At 44.7% G+C, this 21,861-nt stretch overlaps 1 protein-coding gene across 1 annotated transcript in view; it reads left to right on the plus strand.

Annotated features, from left to right (window-relative positions):
- The window catches only part of TOP6BL (TOP6B like initiator of meiotic double strand breaks), a 2,408,555-nt gene that overhangs the window by 1,377,883 nt on the left and 1,008,811 nt on the right, over positions 1-21,861 (plus strand). Inside the window, exon 9 of the mRNA XM_086939520.1 lies at positions 13,330-13,522. Coding sequence (XP_086795646.1) covers positions 13,330-13,522 — 193 coding nt within the window. The remainder of the gene's footprint in view (positions 1-13,329; positions 13,523-21,861) is intronic.

Below are 21,861 nucleotides of genomic sequence, written 5' to 3' on the forward strand. Positions count from 1 at the left end.
GACCATGCTCTACTACATTGCTGGAGCCTATCTGTATACCCCGCCAAGTGAAGCTCATGTATAAAACCCTGGGTTGAGTTCAAGAATATATTGTCCTTTTTAAGACAGTTCAGGTTTGCACAGCATGTTAGGGCAAAGTACTTTCATAAGTCACTCTTTAATCATCTTCGGCCAGGTTTCCTGGTTCCATCGGTTTTAGAAGCTGCTCCCGTGTGTTCAGCCTGGATAGGTCCTTTAGGACCTTCTGCACTGCCTTGGGGTCCGTGAAGATTCTAGCTTTGCCATCCATCGTAACTCTCAGTTTAGCCGGCTATAACATAGCATATTCGAGTTTTTGTTCTCGTAGTTTCCGTTTTATATGAATAAACTGGCGTCTTGCTTCTTGTACTTTAAGGGTGAAATCTGGAAACAGTGAGATAGCTGATCCCTTGTATTGAAAACCACCCAGGTCTCTAGCTTTTTTTCAGGGCAGAGTCCTGATCTCTGTAATTAAGTAGTTTGGTAATCACCGGTCTTGGGGGTGCCCCTAGTGGCCGTTTAGGATCCAAGGATCGGTTCCCGTTTTACAATGAATTTCTGAGAAAATATCTCTTCCAAGCAATGTCACCAGAAACTTCAGCACGAACGTCTCCATGTTACCTGTCGGTGTGGTCTCCAGTAGTCCCACTATACGAAAATTACTGCGCCTGGACCTGGCTTCCAAGTCCTCCACCTTATCTTGAAGCGTCGTCAGGCGCCTTCCCAATTGCTTCTGGACAGTGTCCATTGTTTTCTGGGTATCTTCGACTTCTGAAAGGCGACGCCCTACCATGTCCATTCGTTCTTCATGTTTGTCCAGGAATTCCGACATGCGATCCATTCTGTAGGGCAAAGAGTCTAACTTCCCGTCAATTGTGGTAAGGCTCTTCTGCATTGCTGTTAGTATTTGCCTTTGGTCTCCGCTCGTTTCTTCGATATCCTCCACTGGTCCCGCTGCCGCTGCGTCTGTCCCCTCATCGCTGTTTCTGGATTTGCGTTGTTTGAATTGGAGTTTGGTTTGGGGCTTGTCTACCTTACCCATCGTGGCGCAGTCAGCGTGATCGTAGCTTAGGATGGGAGTACATTTTAACTGGCCTCAAGAGTCAATTTGTTTTAAGTGGTGTAAAAATGTATATTGCTAAAGCTTAATTGTTGGGCACCTTTGAGTCCTCAAAAATATTTTGGCCACTGATGCCGGCACCAAAGGGCTATGGACCTCTTTATTTCAAGTTGGGGATGGTAAGTGTAAGAAATTGGATTATTGTTTGGGGTGTGTGACTGCCCACCTCAAGAAATAACCACAACCCTTTTCAAAGTCACTAAATTAACTTGAGCTCAACACCATAGTAGCTATGGCACAAAGCGGACAAGCTTGACCGAGAGTAATGTGTGAACTGTTTATGCAATGCCAAAACAATAATAAAGTCAAAACACCAAGCAATAAAAATACCAAACTCAATTAGAAAAATAGTGTAACATTTAATAAACCGAATGATACTAAAATGGAAAAAATCCATTAAGGGGAAACACAGATGTTCACATTTAAAGATTTAATTGACAATAGCACCTAGGAGTGCAAAGTACCAATAATAGTCCATTATCATGATAGACCAGAACCTAGGTGCAATTTGATGCTAACCAAGATGGAACCCTGGTATAATACACACATCGGATTGTCCCATTGAATATCTGGACGTCAACATTTTTAAAAAAGTTTAAAAGTACCAATTAAAGAAGAGACTTCATCATTTAAAAAAAAAAAAAAATTCTCCTATGGGAAAAGTCTGAAATTGTAGCCCCTGCTGTGGACTTGCCAGTCGGTTACATGGCACAGGTTAGTCCCACTAAGGCTCTAGACCATGGGTACTCACAAACTTTCTCTCAGGGGCCAAATTTACAGTGTAGTTTGTGGCCGAGGGCCGCACCGGTGGGGGCAGGGTCAGTGGGGGAGGGGGTGAGGCTTTAGCAAAAAAGGAAAACTGTAACCATGAGGTTGAACACAGGCCCATGCAGCAGACGCCTTTGTCCACTGAGCCACCTGACCTGGAATGTATATGTGTGTGTGTGTCTGTGTGTGTGTGTGGATGTGTGTGTGTGTGTATATATATGTGTGTGTATATACATATATGTATGTATATATATATATATATGTATGTGTATGTATGTATGTATATGTGTATGTATGTATATATGTATTTATATATAATATACATCCCTCTCTCTGTCTCTCTCTCTCTCTCTCTCCCTCTGTCTCTCTCTCCCTCTCTGTCTGTTACCCTCTCTCTCTCTCCCTCTCTGTCTGTCTCCCTCTCTCCCCCTCTATGTCTCCCTGTCTCTGTCTCTCTCTCTCTGTCTGTCTCCCTCTCTCTCCCTCCCTCTGTCTGTCTGTCGCTCTCCTCCCTCTGTCTCCCTCACTCTGTCTTCCTCTCTTTATCTCCTTCCCTCTATCTCCCTCTGTCTCCCTCTGTCTGTCTCCCACTTCCTCCCTCTGTGTTCCCCTGACTCCCTCCCTCGGTCTCCCTTGGTCTCCCCCAGACTCCCTCCTCCTGACTCCCTCCCCCTGTCTCCCTCTCCCTGTCTCTGTCTCCCTGTCTCTGTCTCCCTGTCTCAGTCTCTCTGTCTCTCTGTCTCCCGGTCTCTGTCTCAGGGTCTCCGTCTCCCTGTCTCTGTCACCCTGTCTCTGTCTCCCTGTATGTCTCTCTATCTCTGTCTCCCTGTCTCTGTCTGTCTGTCTGTCTCTGTCTCCCTGTCTCTGTCTCTCTGTCTCCCTGTCTCTGTCTCTCTGTCATCCTGTCTCTGTCTCTCTGTCTCCCTGACTCTGTCTGTCTCTGTCTCCCTGTCTCTGTCTCTCTTTCTCCCTGACTCTGTCCTCTGTCTCTGTCTCTCTGTCTCCCTGTCTCTGTCTCTCTGTCTCCCTCTCCCTGTCTCTGCCTCCTTGTCACTGTCTCCCTGTCTCTGTCTCTGTCTTCCTGTCTGTCTGTCTCTATCTGTCTGTCTCTGTCTGTCTGTCTCTTTGTCTCCCTGTGTCTCTATCTCCCTGTCTCTGTCTCTCTGTCTCTGTCTCCCTGTCTCTGTCTGTCTCTGTCTGTCTGACTCTGCCGGTCTCTGTCTCAGGGTCTCTGTCTCCTTGTCTCTGTCACCCTGTCTCTGTCTACCTGTCTGTCTCTCTATCTCTGTCTCCCTGTCTCTGTCTGTCTGTCTGTCTCTGTCTCCCTGTCTCTGTCTCCCTGTCTCTGTCTCTCTGTCTCTCTGTCTCCCTGTCTCTGTCTCTCTGTCATCCTGTCTCTGTCTCTCTGTATCCCCGACTCTGTCTGTCTCTGTCTCCCTGTCTCTGTCTCTCTTTCTCCCTGACTCTGTCCTCTGTCTCTGTCTCTCTGTCTCCCTGTGTCTCTCTCTCCCCGTCTCCCTGTCTCTGTTTTTTCGGTCTCTGTCTGTCTGTCTCTGTCTCCCTGTCTCTGTCTCCCTGTCTCTGTCTCTCTGTCACTGTCTCTCTGTCTCTGTCACCCTGTCTCTGTAACACCCTGTCTCTGTCTCCCTGTCTCTGTCCCCCTGTCTCTGTCTCTCTGTCTCCCTCTCTCACTGTCTCCCTGTCTCTGTTTCCCTGTCTCTGTCTCCCTGTCTCTGTCTCCCTGTCTCTGTCTTTCTGTCTATGTCTCTCTGTCTGTCTCCCTGTCTCTGTCCCCCTATCTTTGCCTTACTGTCTCTGTCTCCCTGTCTCTGTCTCTCTCTCTCCCTCCCTGTCTCTGTCTCCCTGTCTCTGTCTCTCTGTCTCTGTCTCCCCGTCTCTGTCTCCCTGTCTCTGTCTCTCTGTCTCCCTGTCTCTTTCTCCCTGTCTCTCTCTGTCTGGCTCTGTCTCCCTGTCTCTCTGTCCCCCTATCTCTGTCTCCCTGTCTCTGTCTCTCTGTCTCTGTCTACCTGTCTCTGTCTCTCTGTCTCCCTGTCTCTGCCTCTCTCTCTGTCTCCCTGTCTCTTTTTCCCTGTCTCCCTGTCTCTTTTTGTCTGTCTCTGTCTCCCTGTCTCTGTCTGTCTCCCTGTCTCTGTCTCCCTGTCTCTGTCAGTCTATCTCTGTCTCCCTGTCTCTATCTCTCTGTCTCCCTGCCTCTGCCTCTCTCTCTCTGTCTCTGAAGCCCTTTCTCTGTCTCCCTATCTCCCTGTCTCCGTCTCCCTGTCTCTGTCTCTCTGTTTCTGTCTCCCTGTATCTGTCTCCCTGTATCTCTCTCCCTGTCTCTGTCTCCTTGTCTCTGTCTCCCTGTTTCTGTCTGTCTCTGTTTGTCTCTGTCTTCCTGTCTCTGCCTCATCTGTCTCTGTCTCTATGTCTCTGCCTCATCTGTCTGTCCCTGTCCCAGCTCTAACTCCCTGCTGCCCTCAATCACCCTCTGTCACCTCACCCTGTGTGTACGGCAGCCCAGTCTGAGACAGCTTCCCGAGCACACACTCAGCCACACCAGAGTACTTCACAGGTCTTTAAAAGACCATTTACTTGTAAATAAGGCTTTGTTGTATTTCACCTCTTCTTAGCGCCCCTGCATCTCCACTCAGTCAGTGGAGATGCAAGGGCGCTAAGAAGAGGTTAAATACAAAAAAGCCTCATTAACAAGCAAATGGTCTTTAAAAGAATCGCCCGGCCTATATAGAGCAGAGTCCACGCTGCTGCAACTGGCGGTGTTTGACACTCTTAAAAAAAAAACACAGGTACGATGGCTGCAAGTTCCGCGGGCCGCCAAGGAAGGCTTGTCGGGCCACCGGCAGCCCGCGGGCCGTACTATGAGTACCCGTGCTCTAGACCTTTTGAGTTTTTGTTGGAAAATGTTTCTAAATCCCAAAAAAAGAAAGGGACTTTTTTGTTTTTTTCCGGAGATGCTGGAGCCTTTCAAGAGGACACATTTGAAATTCAGTCAGATGCTTAAAACTGCTTGCTGGATACTTTTTGACGTAGGTCCTTTTGGCTCTGGATCAAAAGTTTCCAAACTTTTTCCTGGTGCCCAAGCGACCACAAGAGTATACTTCTAAGCCCCATGACGTCAGGGGGTCCCTAAAGACTTTCAGGTGTGAGGCAGGGGCACCAGTAAACTCCAGTTCAAGATCCAGTTGCCAGCGGTCACCTGCAAATTGTAGGGAAAAGTCCTCTTGCAGCTTTTTGTGTTTTTGTTCTGGTAGCCAAACAGTGGGCCCGTCTGCACCCGTCCGCGGCCGACCGGGGCCAGGGGCCCAGACCCCTATATCTTGGGCGTGCCACGGGCAGTCCTACACAAGTAAGAGGCTGAGAGACCTATGCCCCCCTCCACTCACGGCCTGTCGCCACCTGATGGAGCCACTTGACCTGGGTCCATGTCCTCATTGTACATTCAAAGGGAGGTGTTTATCGCCGGTCGTCCCTGACCCTGAAGCGATTATTGCTAATGGGGGGCTCTTAAATTGTAGATCCTTCAGCAAACATTCCCTCCAGCTGTGGGATCTCTTACTAGATGAGGCCCTGAATATACTATTTTTAACTGAAACCTGGTTAGGAGAACATTCTGATCCAGACATAGTGGATACAATTCCGCCAGGTTACACCCTCCATAGACTTGATAGAGAAAAGGGAAGGGGAGGTGGCATTGCCATCATTGTCAAACACCCTTTTGAGTGTGTTCTAAAACCAGTAAAAATTGATAACAGCGAAGCTGGTGAATTTAACATCAAACTGACCCAACACGAGGCAATTTCGGGCATCCTAATATACAGACCTCCAGGCTCTCTGGGCAACTTCCGAAGTAGCTTACTGGAAGGGGTCACTCAGACTGCGATCAAACACAATAAAGTATTGGTGTTGGGGGATCTGAACTTACATCTAGAGGATCCCCTACAGAAGGAGGCAGAGGACGTCCGTTTAGTCCTACAAGAACTACAACTGGACTTGCTAAGTGTTGCAGCTACACATGAGAGGGGTCACTGTTTGGACCCTATCTTCGCCAGTTGGGACATGATAAAGGCACTTACCCCCTGTCAGCTCCCTTGGACCGACCACTTCTTGGTCCCTTTCCAATGTTCTTACCAGCCATTTAGGGCCACTGAGAATGGGATGGAGAATGTTATGAGACGTAAATGGAGACAATATTCTCAAGAGAACTTCATATGAGCCATCCAGAAAGCGCAACCACCGCTTGCCACGGACAGTGATCAGGCGAATAATGAATTTAATCAGCTTGTGACTGCCACCCTGGATGAGCTAGTTCCCATGAGTAAGGGTAAAGCCAGAGAAGGTAGACAACGCACTGCCCCGTGGTTCACTCCAGAACTCCAGCAAATCAAGTCTAATTGTAAAAAACTTGAAAGGAGCTGGAGAAGGAACCCGAGCGAACAAGGTAAAAACAGTTATAGCTTAGCACACAGAAGCTATCAGTGCGCGGTGCGTAGAGCTAAAGCTAAATATTTCCAGACACGCATTGAGGCCGCCGAGAGCTCCTCACGCGAATTGTTTAAAATATACAAGGAAATATCATTAGTCTCCAGCTCTAACACCCCCCTAAGGGCCACCGTGGAGGGATGCAATAGAGTCGCTAACTTCTTTTCCAACAAAGTCAAAGCTATTTATGCCTCCTTCACCCAACAACCGGAAAGGGCATAGACTTTAGAGCAGGCGGTTTGCCTGTGGCTCCTGACTCTTCGTTGCAAACTTTCGAGGTACCTGCCGCTGATAGGCTAATAAAGATCTGTCGCAGCGTGAAGTCCGGTTCCCCCAACGACCCGGCACCGGCCTGGGTCATCTCAGAGGGTCTGGTAGCCCTGGAACCATACATCAGACATGTCTTACAGACCTCCTTTTCCACTCAACGAGTCCCTGAGGAGTGGAAGAAGGCCATAGTACTGCCAATAAGGAAAAAACCGAATGTAAGCATTGAGGTGCTGGAAAACCTCAGACCTATTTCCTTATTGCCGTATGTGGCGAAAGTGGCTGAGAAGGTGGTCAATGCTCAGCTCACTGAGCACCTGGAGAGAGGGAACCTACTTCATCCCTCACAATCAGGATTTAGGGCGGGCTATTCAACTGAGACAGCTCTCCTACGTGCCACTGAGACTTTAAGAGCAGGGGCGGATGCAGGACATACAATGGCCCTGATCATGCTCGACCTCAGAGCGGCTTTTGACACCGTAGCGCATTCCATCCTGCTATGGTGTCTGAGTGAAGCTGGGGTCGTTGGTCCTGCGCTGTACTGGCTACAGTCGTTTCTCACAGAAAGATGTTTCCAGGTACAGCAAGGGACATGTCGTTCGGTAGAGATGCCACTAGACCAGGGAGTGCCTCAGGGCTCAGCTTTGAGCCCTACTCTTTTTAATCTTTACATGGCCTCCCTGACGAAGGTGGTACAATCATTTGGGGTGGAATTGGTGTCATACGCCGACGACACCCAGCTGCTGATTTCTCTATCGCAGAACACCACCAACACCCCCACCAACTTTAAGTCCTGTATGCAGGCGCTAGCTGAGTGGATGGACTCCCACTGCCTTAAACTCAATGGCTCTAAGACAGAGGTGTTGGTAGTGGGGGGAAAAAGCAAAAGCTGGTCAGCCGAGTGGTGGCCTCCGTGCCTTGGCCCTACCCCCATACCTTGTGAGGAGGCTAAGCATCTAGGAGTCTGGATCAACCCCTCTCTCTCCTGTGATGGCCACATAAGGCGTCTTGTGGGCAAATGTTTTGGAGTACTGAAGACCCTAAACAAAACCTTAGACCTACTACCCATAGCGGCCAGAAGGACACTGACGCAGGCATTGGTGACCTCTCGGATGGACTATGGAAACATCTTGTTCCTAGGGTCCACCGAGGGCTGCCTGGGCCGCCTGCAAGTTATCCAGAATTCCGCCGCTAGACTGGTGCTAAGAAGACCCAGGAGAGCAAATTCTCAGAAGGCGCTGGATGCGCTTCACTGGCTGCCTGTGAAGAAACGCGTGCTGTTCAAGTGCCTCCTCTTCTGTCACCGAATTGTCTGGGGCAGGTCGCCCGCCTACCTTAGGGATTTAGTCAGCCGCTACGAACCAACAAGGACCCTCCGGTCGGAGGGTGCCGGGCTGCTGACAGTTCCCAGGATAAGGAAGGCCAGAATGGGTGGACGATCTTTTGCGTTCCAAGCAGCTCAACACTGGAACAAACTTCCTCCTGCTCTGAGACTCAAGAGCAGTGAAGCGTTGTTCAGGGCTAAGCTCAAAACACAACTATACACTGTGTAGGGTCATAGGCTCTTATGGTGATCGTTAGTAGCTCTTAGCGCGGGGACACGCCGAGATGGCGTTACTGAGCGCTCTATAAGCTCTTTATTATTATTTATTTGGGGCAGACAACTGACCATTGGAGTCTAGTAGTTGGTTCGTGTACAAGGGGGGAGCAGGTCCAGTCCTCCAGAGCTCCTCAAAGTCACTAACAGCAGGTTCAACCCTCTTCTTTTCTTCCTCAGGTCCAGGATGTGTTCTGTCCAGGTACCTTGAAGTTCCACATGTATGCATGGTGCCAGCTAGTTAGTGGAGGTGACTCCTGGGCACTCTCTAATAAATGGGGTAAAAGTTCCTGGGGTCACCCCTACCCATCTTTTTCAGAAGTTCCTGTTTGCTCAAAATGTCCTAAATGCTGTGTGTCAGGGTATTTTCAAAATGGAGAAAGTCTTCTGCCACATTAAATGTGTGCTGTGAGGGATGAAGGTGTGTATGGACGTGTACTATGGTAATCGCTAGTATCCTCCCATATCGAACACTAAAATCCAATTTAAAGCAAGTACCTTATCCACAGAAAACCCATAAACAGAAGTCTGGTAAGAGAAAAGCAGGTTCCTTCAGCAACCATACAGGGGGTACACAAGATATTCTATTCTCTCCTTTTCAAGTACACCAAATTGTTACATGCAACTTAACAGACCTATCAGGCAGGAATTGACACTGTGGTGCCAACGGAATGGCCCTTGTCACCACTATGCATATTCTATTAAGCTGAGAGGAGTCATCTCTGCCCATTGAGATCAGCCTATTGTGTGCTCCTGAGAGGAATTTCAGAGCTCTTCCCAGGCTGAGAACAGTCTGGAAGATGTTGGAGAGTGAATGCAAAATATCCTTCAGGAACTTCAGGTAGGAAAAACGTACTTTTTTAATAGTTACTTTTCCTTAATATTTATGGATTTTTAATTATTATTTAAAACAGTTGCCTAATTATTTTTATAGCTGGTGTGAAATGTTACTTGTATTCTGTTTTCATTTTATTACTGTTTGTGTGCTGCATAAATACTTTACACATTGCCTCCAAGTTCAGCCTGACTGCTTTTTGTTTCAAGCTACTCAGGGGTAAACACATGTTAATTTGGTGACTTTTTGTGGTTCACACTGAAAGGGATTTTGGCTGTCAAATCACCAGGACTCACACCCCAGTCAACCAACAACCCAATTTCTCACACCAACAAAATAGGGAGATCTTCCTCAGAGCATAGATTGTTACTAGAAAGTCAGAAATTAGCTTAGCACTGTTATCGGTATGGTCTACAGAGGATGAAAGTTTATTACACTGCCTAAACTAAGTAAAAATGTATCCATCTGACACAGAAAGGGCACCTGGGTAAGAGTGTGATCTGGTGAAAGATCAGGGCATGCTGTTTTTAGCTAGGTCTGTTACAGTTGCACTGTCAGCGACAAGTCCTTTTTTTTTAATATGGCCTGCCTTTCGCTTGTTGAAGTATTTCATGAACTGTGGGTTTAGGTAGCCCTGGATATTTCTGGGCCTTTAGAGAAGAAGGACTTCCTAAAAAAGTTAATCTTTTTGCTGATTGATTCTCACTCAGGGTGGATCAATTTGAAATGTGTATGCGGCACCACCACTAATGTACTCTAAGGGCCTGATTCACAGAACTAATCTGAGATAATATCCTAAACTTACTACTTTTGGTATTCACAGAAGGCATTTAGTAGTAGTAAACTTAGTTTACTGCTACTAAATGCCTTCTGTGAATACCAAAAGTAGTAAGTTTAACCAAAAGTAGTAAGTGCATTCTGTGAATAACAAAAGTAGTACGTTTAGGATTTTGTCTCAGATAAGTTTTGTGAATCGGGCCTATAGACTTTCCGAGAGAGGTATTTTATAGTGATAACATTCAAAGATTCTCATCACGGATAATGGTGTGCAGTTCACTTCTGACCATGTGAGAGATATCTTGAAGGAGATATCAATATGTCATTGTAAAACAGCACTATTTTGTCGCAAGGCAAATGGACTATTGGATAGTGTGAACTGAATAGAAAAGAGTGTTTACAGAGAGTGGCACCTGGGTAAGAGTGTGATCTGGTGAAAGATCAGGGCATGCTGTTTTTATCTAAGTCTGTAACAGTTGTACTGTCAGCGACAAGTCTTTTTTTTTAATATGGCCTGCCTTTCGCTTGTTGAAGTATTTCATGAACTGTGGGTTCAGGTAGTCCTGGATATTTCTGGGCCTGTAGAGAAGAAAGGCTTCCCAAAAAAGTTAATCTTTTTGTTGATTGATTCTCACTCAGGATGGATCAATTTGAAATGTGTATACGGCACCACCACTAATGTACTCTAAGGGCCTGATTCACAGAACTAATCTGAGCCAAATCCTAAACTTACTACTTTTGATATTCACAGAAGGCATTTAGTAGTAGTAAACTTAGTTTACTACTACTAAATACCTTCTGTGAATACCAAAAGTAGTAAGTTTAACCAAAAGTAGTAAGGGCAATCTGTGAATAAAAAAAGTAGTACGTTTAGGATTTTGTCTCAGATTAGTTTTGTGAATCGCGCCCATAGACTTTCCGAGAGTGGTATTTTATAGTGATAACATTCAAAGATTCTCATTACGGATAATGGTATGCAGTTCACTTCTGACCTTGTGAGAAATATCTTGAAGGAGATATCAATATGTCATTGTAAAACAGCACTGTTTTGTCATAAGGCAAATGGACTACTGGAGAGTATGACCTGAATGGAAAAGAGTGTCTACAGAGAGTGTGTATTAGCTCTATGTCAAGTGAAAGAGCATTCCAAAGAATCATATAGTCTTTCTGAACCACGCTCAGTAGTGTTACTTGGATCTTTGCATTTTTGTCCCTTATCCTAATGAAGAGAAGTACCAAATTGCCTCAGATGTGGTTGACAGACAGGAGTCCCAATGAAGTTAACTGGAACGAGTTTATGGAAAGTATGAGAAGAAATCAATCATGTCATGAAGTGAGATGCTTGAGTCTGGAGAGTGGGTATATATGAAGAACCCCACATCTCAGAAAGGAAACATCAGTGCTTTTCTTTGCCCCACAAGGTTCTTAGGGCCATATGTATGAAGCCATTTTTGAATCGCAAAGGCCGAAATTCGCAGAATTTCGGCCTTTGCGACTCGCAAACGGCCGTTTTGCACGTTTTGGAATGTATGAAACATTCCCAAAATAAGGAATTGCAAACTTGTGCGATTCCTTATTTTTCCATAGCATTTAGGGAATCGCAAATTTGCGATTCCTTAAATGCTATGTATGTAGCAATTTTAGCTTGCGAATTTAGTTTAAGAATTCGCAAATTACCACCAACTTTCAGTTGATGGTAACTTCCGAATTCTTCCAGAAATGCACAAATTGGCATTTTTAAAGGTGGCATGTGATGCACACACATGCCCATAGGGCATGTATGTGCGCCATATGCACACACATGTTCTTTTCAGGGGTGCAGCAGGGTGTCTTTGAGACACCCCTGCACCCTTGCAATAATTCTCAAATTGCGATTAGCAAATTGCGAATTTGCAATTTGGGAATTATTTTGCATTCATTCCTATGGGCCTCCTGGCCCATAGGAATGCATTGGAAATTATTCCTTAATTGTGAATTCGCAAAATGCGATTTCGCAAATAAGGAAGCTTAAGGAATCGCAAATAAAAAGCGATTTTGTTCATACATACCATTTTGTATTTCGAAATTGCGGTTCCTTAAAATTCGCTATTTAGGAAAATCAAAATAGTTTGATGATACATATGGCCCTTAGTGAGGTTTGTAACATAGTCACCTTACAGAATGGTCAGATATGGAGTGCTGAATAGTGGTCGGATGTTTTTCCAGGTAGAGTCCGGACTGTACTTAGACTTCACTGCCACCCAAATGTACTGAGAGTTTTGCAGGTAATATTAAATAATCTCTTCATAAACATCTTAATATCCCTATGTGGCACCTAGACTTTCTTAAGGACAAAACATAAACATTGATCTTATTACTTGTGTGCATTCTAGTTCTGAAATTGTATCCTTTGTATGTAACATCCCTTGTTTGTCCCTTCTCTTCTGGTTACTTCCTACTCCATAGCTTTATACTTCTATTATTTAAGAGGGAGAAGTGTTATGTTTAATTGTTGATTAAAATTTCCCTTTTCACCATCTGGTTATTTCCCCTCTTCTCTTGTTCTCTTTCACTAAATGGTATGAACCTTGCAATGTTGAAATGGATTGTTGTGTGTTTAGTCAGTTGTTTTGAGGAGAAATGGCAATGACAGGATTATAGCTTCTTCACTGATCACTGATGTGTGCAAAATAGAACTTTTTAACAGAAATTCTTCTTAGATTCACATGTGACCATCCGTCTTTCCAAATCTGGGGCTCACTAACCTACCGTATATCCTTCTCATTTGTGCTATGAAGTCCGCGTTGTGGTGGGTTTTTGAGGAGTAGAGTGTTCTGAACATTTACCTCATTGACTGAACTTCGGGCTGCTTCAAATGAGGTGAAAGGGCTACTAAACAAAACAGTTGTTTTGCTGCAAGGCCATTTCAACACTAATATTTGCTAGTTTAAAGTTTTGGAGATTTCCACATTTGTGACAGAAATGTATTCAAGCATGCAAGTCTATAAAACTTTAGGAACTGTAATTACAAGATCTTGGCTCATTTCATACTGTTCTCCTGCTCAGGAGGCAGGTCTATAACGCCTTTGCAGTCTATCATTGCAGCTTGAAATGAAACAAACATGGAGGTAAGTCCCACTACTATTGCTCATTGAAGCCTTTATCATAAAGTAAATGGCATCTGAATCACCTCTTAAAGTCTCCAGATCAACACATTTATCTGATCACTGCATCCAAGATGATAAGATGCTTATGTATGTTGTTGGATGTCCCCTGTATCCTCTAACCAGCTACTCTGTGTATTGGCACTCAGTATAAGTGTTAAATAGGCCTAGGAAGTGACCATAAAGGTAACCGCTTGGCACTCTCCAAATCAAAGAAAATGTGTAAACTATTGTTCACTGTACAGTTGCAGTCATTGATTTGTAAATTGCTCTACAATGTTCCTATTTTTTCTCCATTTATGAATAGATTAAATTCCTATGGAGGGGATATGTGTTGCACTCAAATGCATCCTGTTCAAGGGGAAACTATAAACCTTCTAATACCAAACAAGGCTGCTGAAATGGGCCTCACTGGAGAGCTTCAACTAGAGCTAGTCACCGCCATCTGCCCATGTTCAAAAATGCACCCTAATCGACTGCCTCAGATTACTTCAGTCTATATATCCTTTTTCATTAAGTTTCATTAATCAGGATGGTAGAAGTGTAAGATTAAATTGCTACTGTATATTTATCTTGACCTGCAAGAAGTTGTAATTATTGGCTTAATTACAATGGCAAGAAGTGTTACTTTATTTAAAGAAATGTTCTTTACCTCTGGGTCTCTCAGTATGGAAATCTCAATGACTTTCCCTAATTCAGTCAAAACCTCATACCAATATCTCCCCAGTTTGGTGCAGTGCTATAGTAGATTGTGAACCAGACATCCTGCAAAAGAGAGGCTCCTACTATGAACTGATCAATCCAACACCATTGTTTATTTGTTTTCTCCCATTCCACCAGATACCTCAGCATTGCTTCTTCAAAATGCATATGTATATCCGGTATTGTGAGACCTCCCTTTGACGCCCACATGTAAGTGCATCACATGGGTTCACGGACAGAATATCGACCACCAAAATTTGGGGATACATAAATATTGCGACGAAAATATCAATGATAAAAATAATATTATCATATACTAAAAATGGTACGTACAAAAAGATCTCCCAAAAAATATCAATGTCATTATTATTGTTGTACTGAATATTTTTTTCTAAATAGATATACAATAAATTAAGAAATATAAAATATAATAAATAACATCATTTTAAAAAATAAAATAGATTTAACGTATATTTTAACAAACATAACAACTTAAGTTAATTTAAAAATCGATAAAGACACATATAATAATTATTATATATTTACATATATCTACCTAAAATACATTTTAAATGAATAATTTTATTTTATATTATAATTTCAAAATTATTAAATTATATATTATCATTATATATATATATATATATATATATATATATATATATATATATATATATATATATATATATTACCTACTGGCGGTCGCCAGTAGGTAGTTATAGTTAGGATTTTTTTCAATGTTAAATCTCAAAATTCTATTTGGAATAACTTTGGCACCGGTTGACGAATCTGCCTGAAAATTTCCTGAAAATGGCCTCGTCGAGCTCCGGTCCTTCCTTGAAAGTTTGGGGGGGATACGTCAAGCGGGGGCCGAGATAAAAGGGGGGTCCCAAAACGCGTTTTCCCCATGTAAATTTCCATAGGGCGGTTGATTTCACTTTTAGCCCGAACGGCTGAATGGATTTCCAGCAAACTTGGCAAAATTGAAGGGACTGGTAGCCCGATGTGCCTTTGCTATGTCTCAAGATATGTGCTGCAGTGGATTTTGAGTAATTTAGGTTCAGAAAAATATATATATCTATAGGCGCTCTCCGGTGCGCGCACCGGAGTGCGCTCCAGGCGCAATACGCGACTTGCGCGCAGGAAGCTGATTGGCTCTTGGGTGTCTGTAAACATTCTAAACAGTCTGGAGCGGCCGCCATCTTGTGTCTCGGTAAAATCGAGACACAAGGGGTTTGAACAAAAAAGGGGCAAATGACCATAAGGGGGAAGAGTAGACCCCCTCTGACCCCCTAGGTTTGATGTGGGGGCTAAAATAGGGTCCTGCGGGGCATTACATTTTTTATTTTTTTTTTCGTTTTGCGCGGGGGAAGCGCATGGTACGCGCACCGACGAAGCACGGGGAAAATCCAGGACCATATTTATGAAGGCCTTGCGCTGCCAGTTTTGCGCCGCCTGTGCGTCAATTTTTGTGACGCACCAGCGGTGTAAAAAAATGCGCATTGTTACGCAATATTTAAAAAGTGACGCATCTATCTAGATGCGTCACTTTTTAAATATAGTGCAACGAGGCACATTTTTTTACACTGCTGGTGCGATGCGTCACTTTTCTGTGCGCACTCCTTATGACATTCCAGATGTGTCATATTTAATGTATGACGAATCATGTTGCAAGGAGTTACAGATACATCAGTATTTCTGACATATCTGTAAACATAAAAGTGATGCGAGGCAGGCGCAAGATTTTGACGCAACAGCATCCTAAAAGTGACGCAGAGAAATCTCATAGATTTCAGTACGTCGTTATTACCAAGCTTTTTGCGGGGGAATGCCCCCTCTGCATACATTATACCTGACGCAGATATAATGTGGCGCAGAGTTTTAAAAAGTGACCCATGTACCTAGATGCGTCACTTTTTAAAAATAGCGTCAGGTATAATGCATGCAGAGGGGGTGTTCTCCCGCAAAAAGCTTTGTAATAGCGACGCAGTGAAATCTTTGAGATTTCACTGCGTCACTTTTAGGATGCTGTTGCGTCAAAATCTTGCGCCTGCTTTACAGCAGGTGTTAGACTGACGCAAGACCTTTCACATGGTGCTTTTTCCATGTGAAAGGACACATTACTGGAGTTGCGTCACTTTTGTGACGCACTCCAGCAATGCGTTACTTGGAATGTCATAAGGAGTGCGCACAGAAAAGTGACGCATCGCACCAGTGGTGTAAAAAAATGTGCCTTGTTGCGTTATATTTAAAAAGTGACGTATCTAGGTAGATGGGTCACTTTTTAAAATCAAGCGCCACATTATATCTGCGTGAGGTATAATGCATGCAGAGAGGGTGTTCCCCCGCAAAAAGCTTTGTAATAGCGACGCAGTGAAATCTTTGAGATTTCACTGCGTCACTTTTAGGATGCTGTTGCGTCCTTTAAATATAGTGCAACGAGGCACATTTTATTACACTGCTGGTGCGATGCGTCACTTTTCTGTGCGCACTCCTTATGACATTCCAGATGTGTCATATTTAATGTATGACGAATCATGTTGCAAGGAGTTACAGATAAGTCAGTATTTCTGACATATCTGTAAACATGAAAGTGACGCGAGGCAGGCGCAAGATTTTGACGCAACAGCATCCTAAAAGTGACGCAGAGAAATCTCATAGATTTCAGTACGTCGTTATTACCAAGCTTTTTGCGAGGGATTGCCCCCTCTGCATACATTATACCTGATGCAGATATAATGTGGCGCAGAGTTTTAAAAAGTGACCCATGTACCTAGATGCGTCACTTTTTAAAAATAGCGTCAGGTATAATGCATGCAGAGGGGGTGTTCCCCTGCAAAAAGCTTGGTAATAATGACGCAGTGCGTCACTTTTAGGATGCTGTTGCGTCAAAATCTTGCGACTGCTTCACAGCAAACCTTTCACATGGTGCTTTTTCCATGTGAAAGGACACATTACTGGAGTTGCGTCACTTTTGTGACGCACTCCAGCAATGCGTTACTTTTGTGTTTACAGATACGTCAGAAATACTGACATATCTGTAACTCCTTGCGAATTGATTAGTCATATATTAAATATGACATATCTGGAATGTCATAAGGAGTGCGTCCAGAAAAGTGACGCATCGCTGTTTTCACGTAGCGATGCGTCACTTTTCAGAAATGAGGCCTCCAGTTTATTCACTGTGTCATAACTTTCTTTTCTAACACTCACCTTCTTTCATTCCTCCTACTTCACTTCCTTTCACCTCTCATACCTTTCTGTTCTTTCTTACTCATTCTCCTTTCAATTATCAATGCACTATATTTCACTTACTCTTCATTTTTTTAAGAATATAGCTCTTTGATGAGAATTGGAGGTAGTTCTGAAAAGAACTTTTGGTTTTCTTCTTTTAACTGAACAGGAACAAAAACAGGGAATGGAAACTGCTCAACAGGAGCAAAAAGAAAACAAAAAAATTAGGGGTGGGAAGGGCAGCGATGGTTCTCCAATGCTCGAACCATGAGCAGGACACTTTGCTCCCCATAGGTGAGGAGTTGATTGCAGTATCTGCATTTGACGACCCCATGGTTAAATGCAGGTTGTATGTTTGGCACCTGCTCCTGCGATTGCTCTCTCCCAGAAGAAGTTGCTCCTCCGGTTGATGTAGAGGCCCCATCTCTGGGAACTTCTTGTGCCAGAGCCCTGACACTTTCCCGGGCAAAATTCTGGGGGTGCCTCCTCTCCACATGTCGAATCATGGTAAAGTTCCCAAAAGAGTACTTTTTTGGGGGGTTACCCCGTGACAGGACCTGTTTGCAGATCCTGCACTCCACTTTTGGTGCATTCACCTTTTTCTGGTCTGCTGGAAACTTAAAAAATTTCCAAATGAAATGCTCTTTCACCTTTGGTTGAGGAGGCTCTTCATCGATGAATTCAGGCTCATCTTCACTGCTGGATGGTCTGGCAGCCATGATTAACCAAGAAATATGCAAGAGCAAAAAGGCAGGTCTTTCAGTCACAAAAGTGAAAGAAGAAGTGAAGGAAATGGGTGGGGATTTCATTCATTGTAAAAAAAAACTGTTAGCAACCAATGAAAAGTGTTATTTTAGGGTCACATGACCCGACGCGTTTACGCTGCGCGCTCCGGAGCACTTCCGGTGCGTTTACGCAGCGCGATCGTAGGCGCTTCCGGGGCGCAAACGTGGCGCGATCGTAGGCGCTTTTGCGTGCGTTTACGCGCCGCGAACGTAGGCGCTTCCGAGGGCACTTACGTTGCGCGCCGAAGTGACGTCATCAAACTTTTACAGAAATGCATAATCATTTTCCTTATTAAAAAAAACTAGGGGGGAGGAGCCAAGATGGCGACCTGAACGGACGCGCAGTCCTCGGCTCCGCCGGCCCCGGATTCCCGCACCACGATCCTGTATGCCCGGCTATCCTATTTTGGTTCCAGAAGGTGCGGGATACGGAGCTGCAGCTGCTGGTGTGCCGCCGACCTCTCCACCCGCCCCGGGTCCAACGCTGTGGACGGACGCGCCCCGGCCCGGGATCCAGCTTCTTCCTCAGCGCCCTGCTGCCCTCGCGCCCCCTCCCGCAGCTGCTCCGTGACCGGGGGAATTCGGCTGGACGGCGCTCCCCTCTGCATTCGCGACCGGTGCACTGCCGGCCGGCGGGAACCGCTGCATACCCCCAGGGCTGCGGGGTGCCGGACGGCTTGGGCGACTCGCTAGCGGGACCTTTGTTTTTGGCCGCCATGTTTCTGCTTTGTGCTTTGAGTCCCTCCGCCTAGTGACGGCTGCCCTGCCCTAATCCGTGAGCCTCCCCACGCACTTGTAGACCCCCGGATGGTCCACCGAGACGGGCGGATCCTTGCCGGCCGGTGGGTGCCCGGTACCCGCCTGATCACGTCCCGCTGGTTCCCCTGCCTCTCCCCGCACTGTGTCGGATGGGGAACAAGATGGCGCAGCAGACGGCTGGCCGCTGACTCGCAGGCTACACGGCTCCCCCACCACAACAGCGAGCTTCCCAGCGTTGTAGGGATCGGAATAACTCCTTCCCACGGGACCGCGACCATGGGGCCTCTCCAGCCCACACTCACCCTTGCTGACGTTGTTACAGCCCTGGGCGAGTTGCGAATGGAAATAAGGGACAGCTGCGACGCACTGGGGGCGCGACTTGACGCCTGTACCCGAGACCCCAGCTTGAAACAGGGGCATTACTCTCAACAAGACTCAGGACGGGAGTTGCTACAGTCTGACGCCGCAACACTGTATCGGGGGATCGCAGAGGAGGATACTGTAGCCATCGTGGGAGCCGGTAAGGGTCTGTTGCCTCTTACTATTATCATCGAGGAAACAGTGTATCCCCCTTGCTCCACGCCGGACTGTGTGATGTGCGAGAGCTCATGGCCTGGGATCCCCGTGTGTTGCCCTCCTGCCTCACCGCCGGCATGCTTGCCTTGGACTTGGATTGCTTTGCTTTGTGATCTGCACTGCTGGACCATGATGGAGCGGACTGTGGCCGAGGTGGATTCTTCTCCCGGGACCGGTCACCATTCTTCCCTCGATTGTGCACCTCCCCCCCCGCTTGAGCGGCCATCTTCCTTTGTCCTCCTGTACTACATTGGACTAGTGAGCGGTGGGGGTGAGAGACTGAGTCCCAGGACTGGCCAGGGGTAGGGGACCCCCTTTTTCCTTGCTTGGTACCCGGGCGGGTGTGAGAGGGTGAGGTGGACTCTGAACTTCGTTGGTCTTATGGAAGTTTGCGCATTGACTCACTCCCCACTGTATTGCTTGCTGTAGTTCCATTGCTGTTACTGTTGGGGTGGGGATTGCTTATTGGACCGGCGGAGCTTGCGCGCATGTTTCATTGCTCCTCCTCCCAGATCTTTTCTTAGGGGCGTTTCGGGACAGGGGTCCTGTTTCCACTCCCTATGTCTTTGGAATTTGCTCTTATTTTTCCTTTTACTTTCACTTTTTCTTCTACCCCTCTTTTCTTCTCTTTCTAAATTTCGGGTTTACGGGGCGACAGACACTCTGCTAGGGGGGGATAGGCCATAGCCTCTGCATGTGTGTAGGGTGGGGGGTTAACTGTTAGTTGAGTTTTTATTTCTATGGTTCTTCTTTTTTGCCTTTTTATGATTTTCCCCTCTTTCTTAGGCCGTGTTAGGTATGCTGGGGGATGGGTGGTGGTGTCATCTAAGGTGGGTTGTTGATTCAGCTTCCCGTGGTCTAACTATTTTGTGGCCATCCTCTGGTTGGGACTGGCATATTGCGAATTGCTTTGCCGGACCTTGATATCCTTGTTTTGTCGAGTCCCGCCTACATGGTCCTTGCCTTTTACTCTTAGTTGTATTAAATGTGGTGTAGTATGACCTGATCTCGATATTTGCACAGAAAAAAGACTTTGAAAATTAACCTGCATTGCTCCTTTGCCTAGGTATGACGGCGCTTTTCAGTCTGTTCCTGTATTGTAATTCTTGTCGTACCGCATTACCCTGGCACCGTATTGCATGCACCAGTGCTAACTGTGTGACCGTGGCCGGCCGGATGGTTGTGGCCCGTATTTGTACTGTCTCTGTGCACAATAAAGGTTTTCAAAAATAAAAAAAAAAAAAAATAAAAAAAAAAACTAATTTTATTTGTATGGTACGAAATGTTTTGCATTATTATTAACTTTTCGTTCATATTTATTTTCACGAACGACAGTAGCGCTCTGGGTGCGCTTTCAGATGAGCTCACGGAAAAGCTTACCGGAGAGCTTAGCTGAAAGCTTCCCGGAGCGCGCACCCAGAGCGCAAAAGAAAAAAATTATATAAAAAAAATGAATACTTTAAAAAAAACAGCAAATTGTAAAAAAAAAAAAAGGTTAGAAACTCGATATACAAAGGAATTAGCATTTTAAAAACCTATGAAATTGAATGAAAAAACCATAGGTTTCACACCAGTTATAGTTAGGAATTAGCATTTAAAAAACCTATCAAATTCACTGAAAAAACCATAGGTTTAACACCAGTTATAGTTAGCTGGAAATTTTACTGATATAAAACCATTGAAATTCCCACGTTATAGTTAGATGGACTCACTATAACTTGCGCGTGCAATGCACTGCTGATGACGTCACATATTACATCACTCATGACATGGTCAGTGACATCACTCATGACATCACTGATGACATCATCCTTGAGACAGAGTGACAGACCTCCTTTCAGTGTAATGTAACCCATGAAACACATATTCAAAAATAGAAATTAACATTTTCAAAAAAATGGAGATACACATAAAAGTTACAACAACCAATTCAATAATTCCACCATCTATATACACATCCACTCATTCACCAACAGTTCTATATAGTCACTCATACATATACTCACTCATCATATGTAGTGATACACCGATACATCCTGTTACACACCAACAGTCATCCAAAAGTTACTCTCACACATACTCACACATGCAAGTAAACTATTGAACATCCATTTATTTGCATATACATCTAAACACACACTACCACCTTACTTCTAAGGAAACTTACACATACTTACTCTCTTAAACAATCACTTATAGAAACACATACTTATTTAAACAGGAACTCTTACAATCTCTTACTCTCACATATACTCACTTATATACATCAATATTCACATATACTAGATTAAAACATATGTAGTTACTGATAAAGACACTAGTGAGACAGTCATTCACGCAGTAACACACACATATACACACTCATCCACCCATACAGTCCTGCACATATGCTGTCTTCAAAACACATACAAAAAGAGAGTCAGTCATTCATGCATCTATGTGATAAGTAATACCCCCACCAAACCATACAAACACTCATACTGATACTATAAAAACATCTAATAACCCATATACCTACACATGTAGCTACTCACCAACCCATGCAGCCACTTATAAACAAAGTGAAACACTAATACATATATTTAAATATTTAAACATTACTCACTAATATATGTATTCACTAACATACACTTAATAAGCCAGTTAACCAATCAATTTTTTTTTAAAAACCATCCATTTAGACACTTATTTAAACATTTATTCTTCCATCAACTTTTACATATACATATATAAAATATATTTATTTTTCAGAAAGACACACATTCACTGGATGGTGTCATCAG

This window comes from Lissotriton vulgaris, chromosome 9, assembly GCF_964263255.1.
Source record: "Lissotriton vulgaris chromosome 9, aLisVul1.2, whole genome shotgun sequence".
In the NCBI taxonomy this organism is placed as follows: Eukaryota; Metazoa; Chordata; class Amphibia; order Caudata; family Salamandridae; genus Lissotriton; species Lissotriton vulgaris.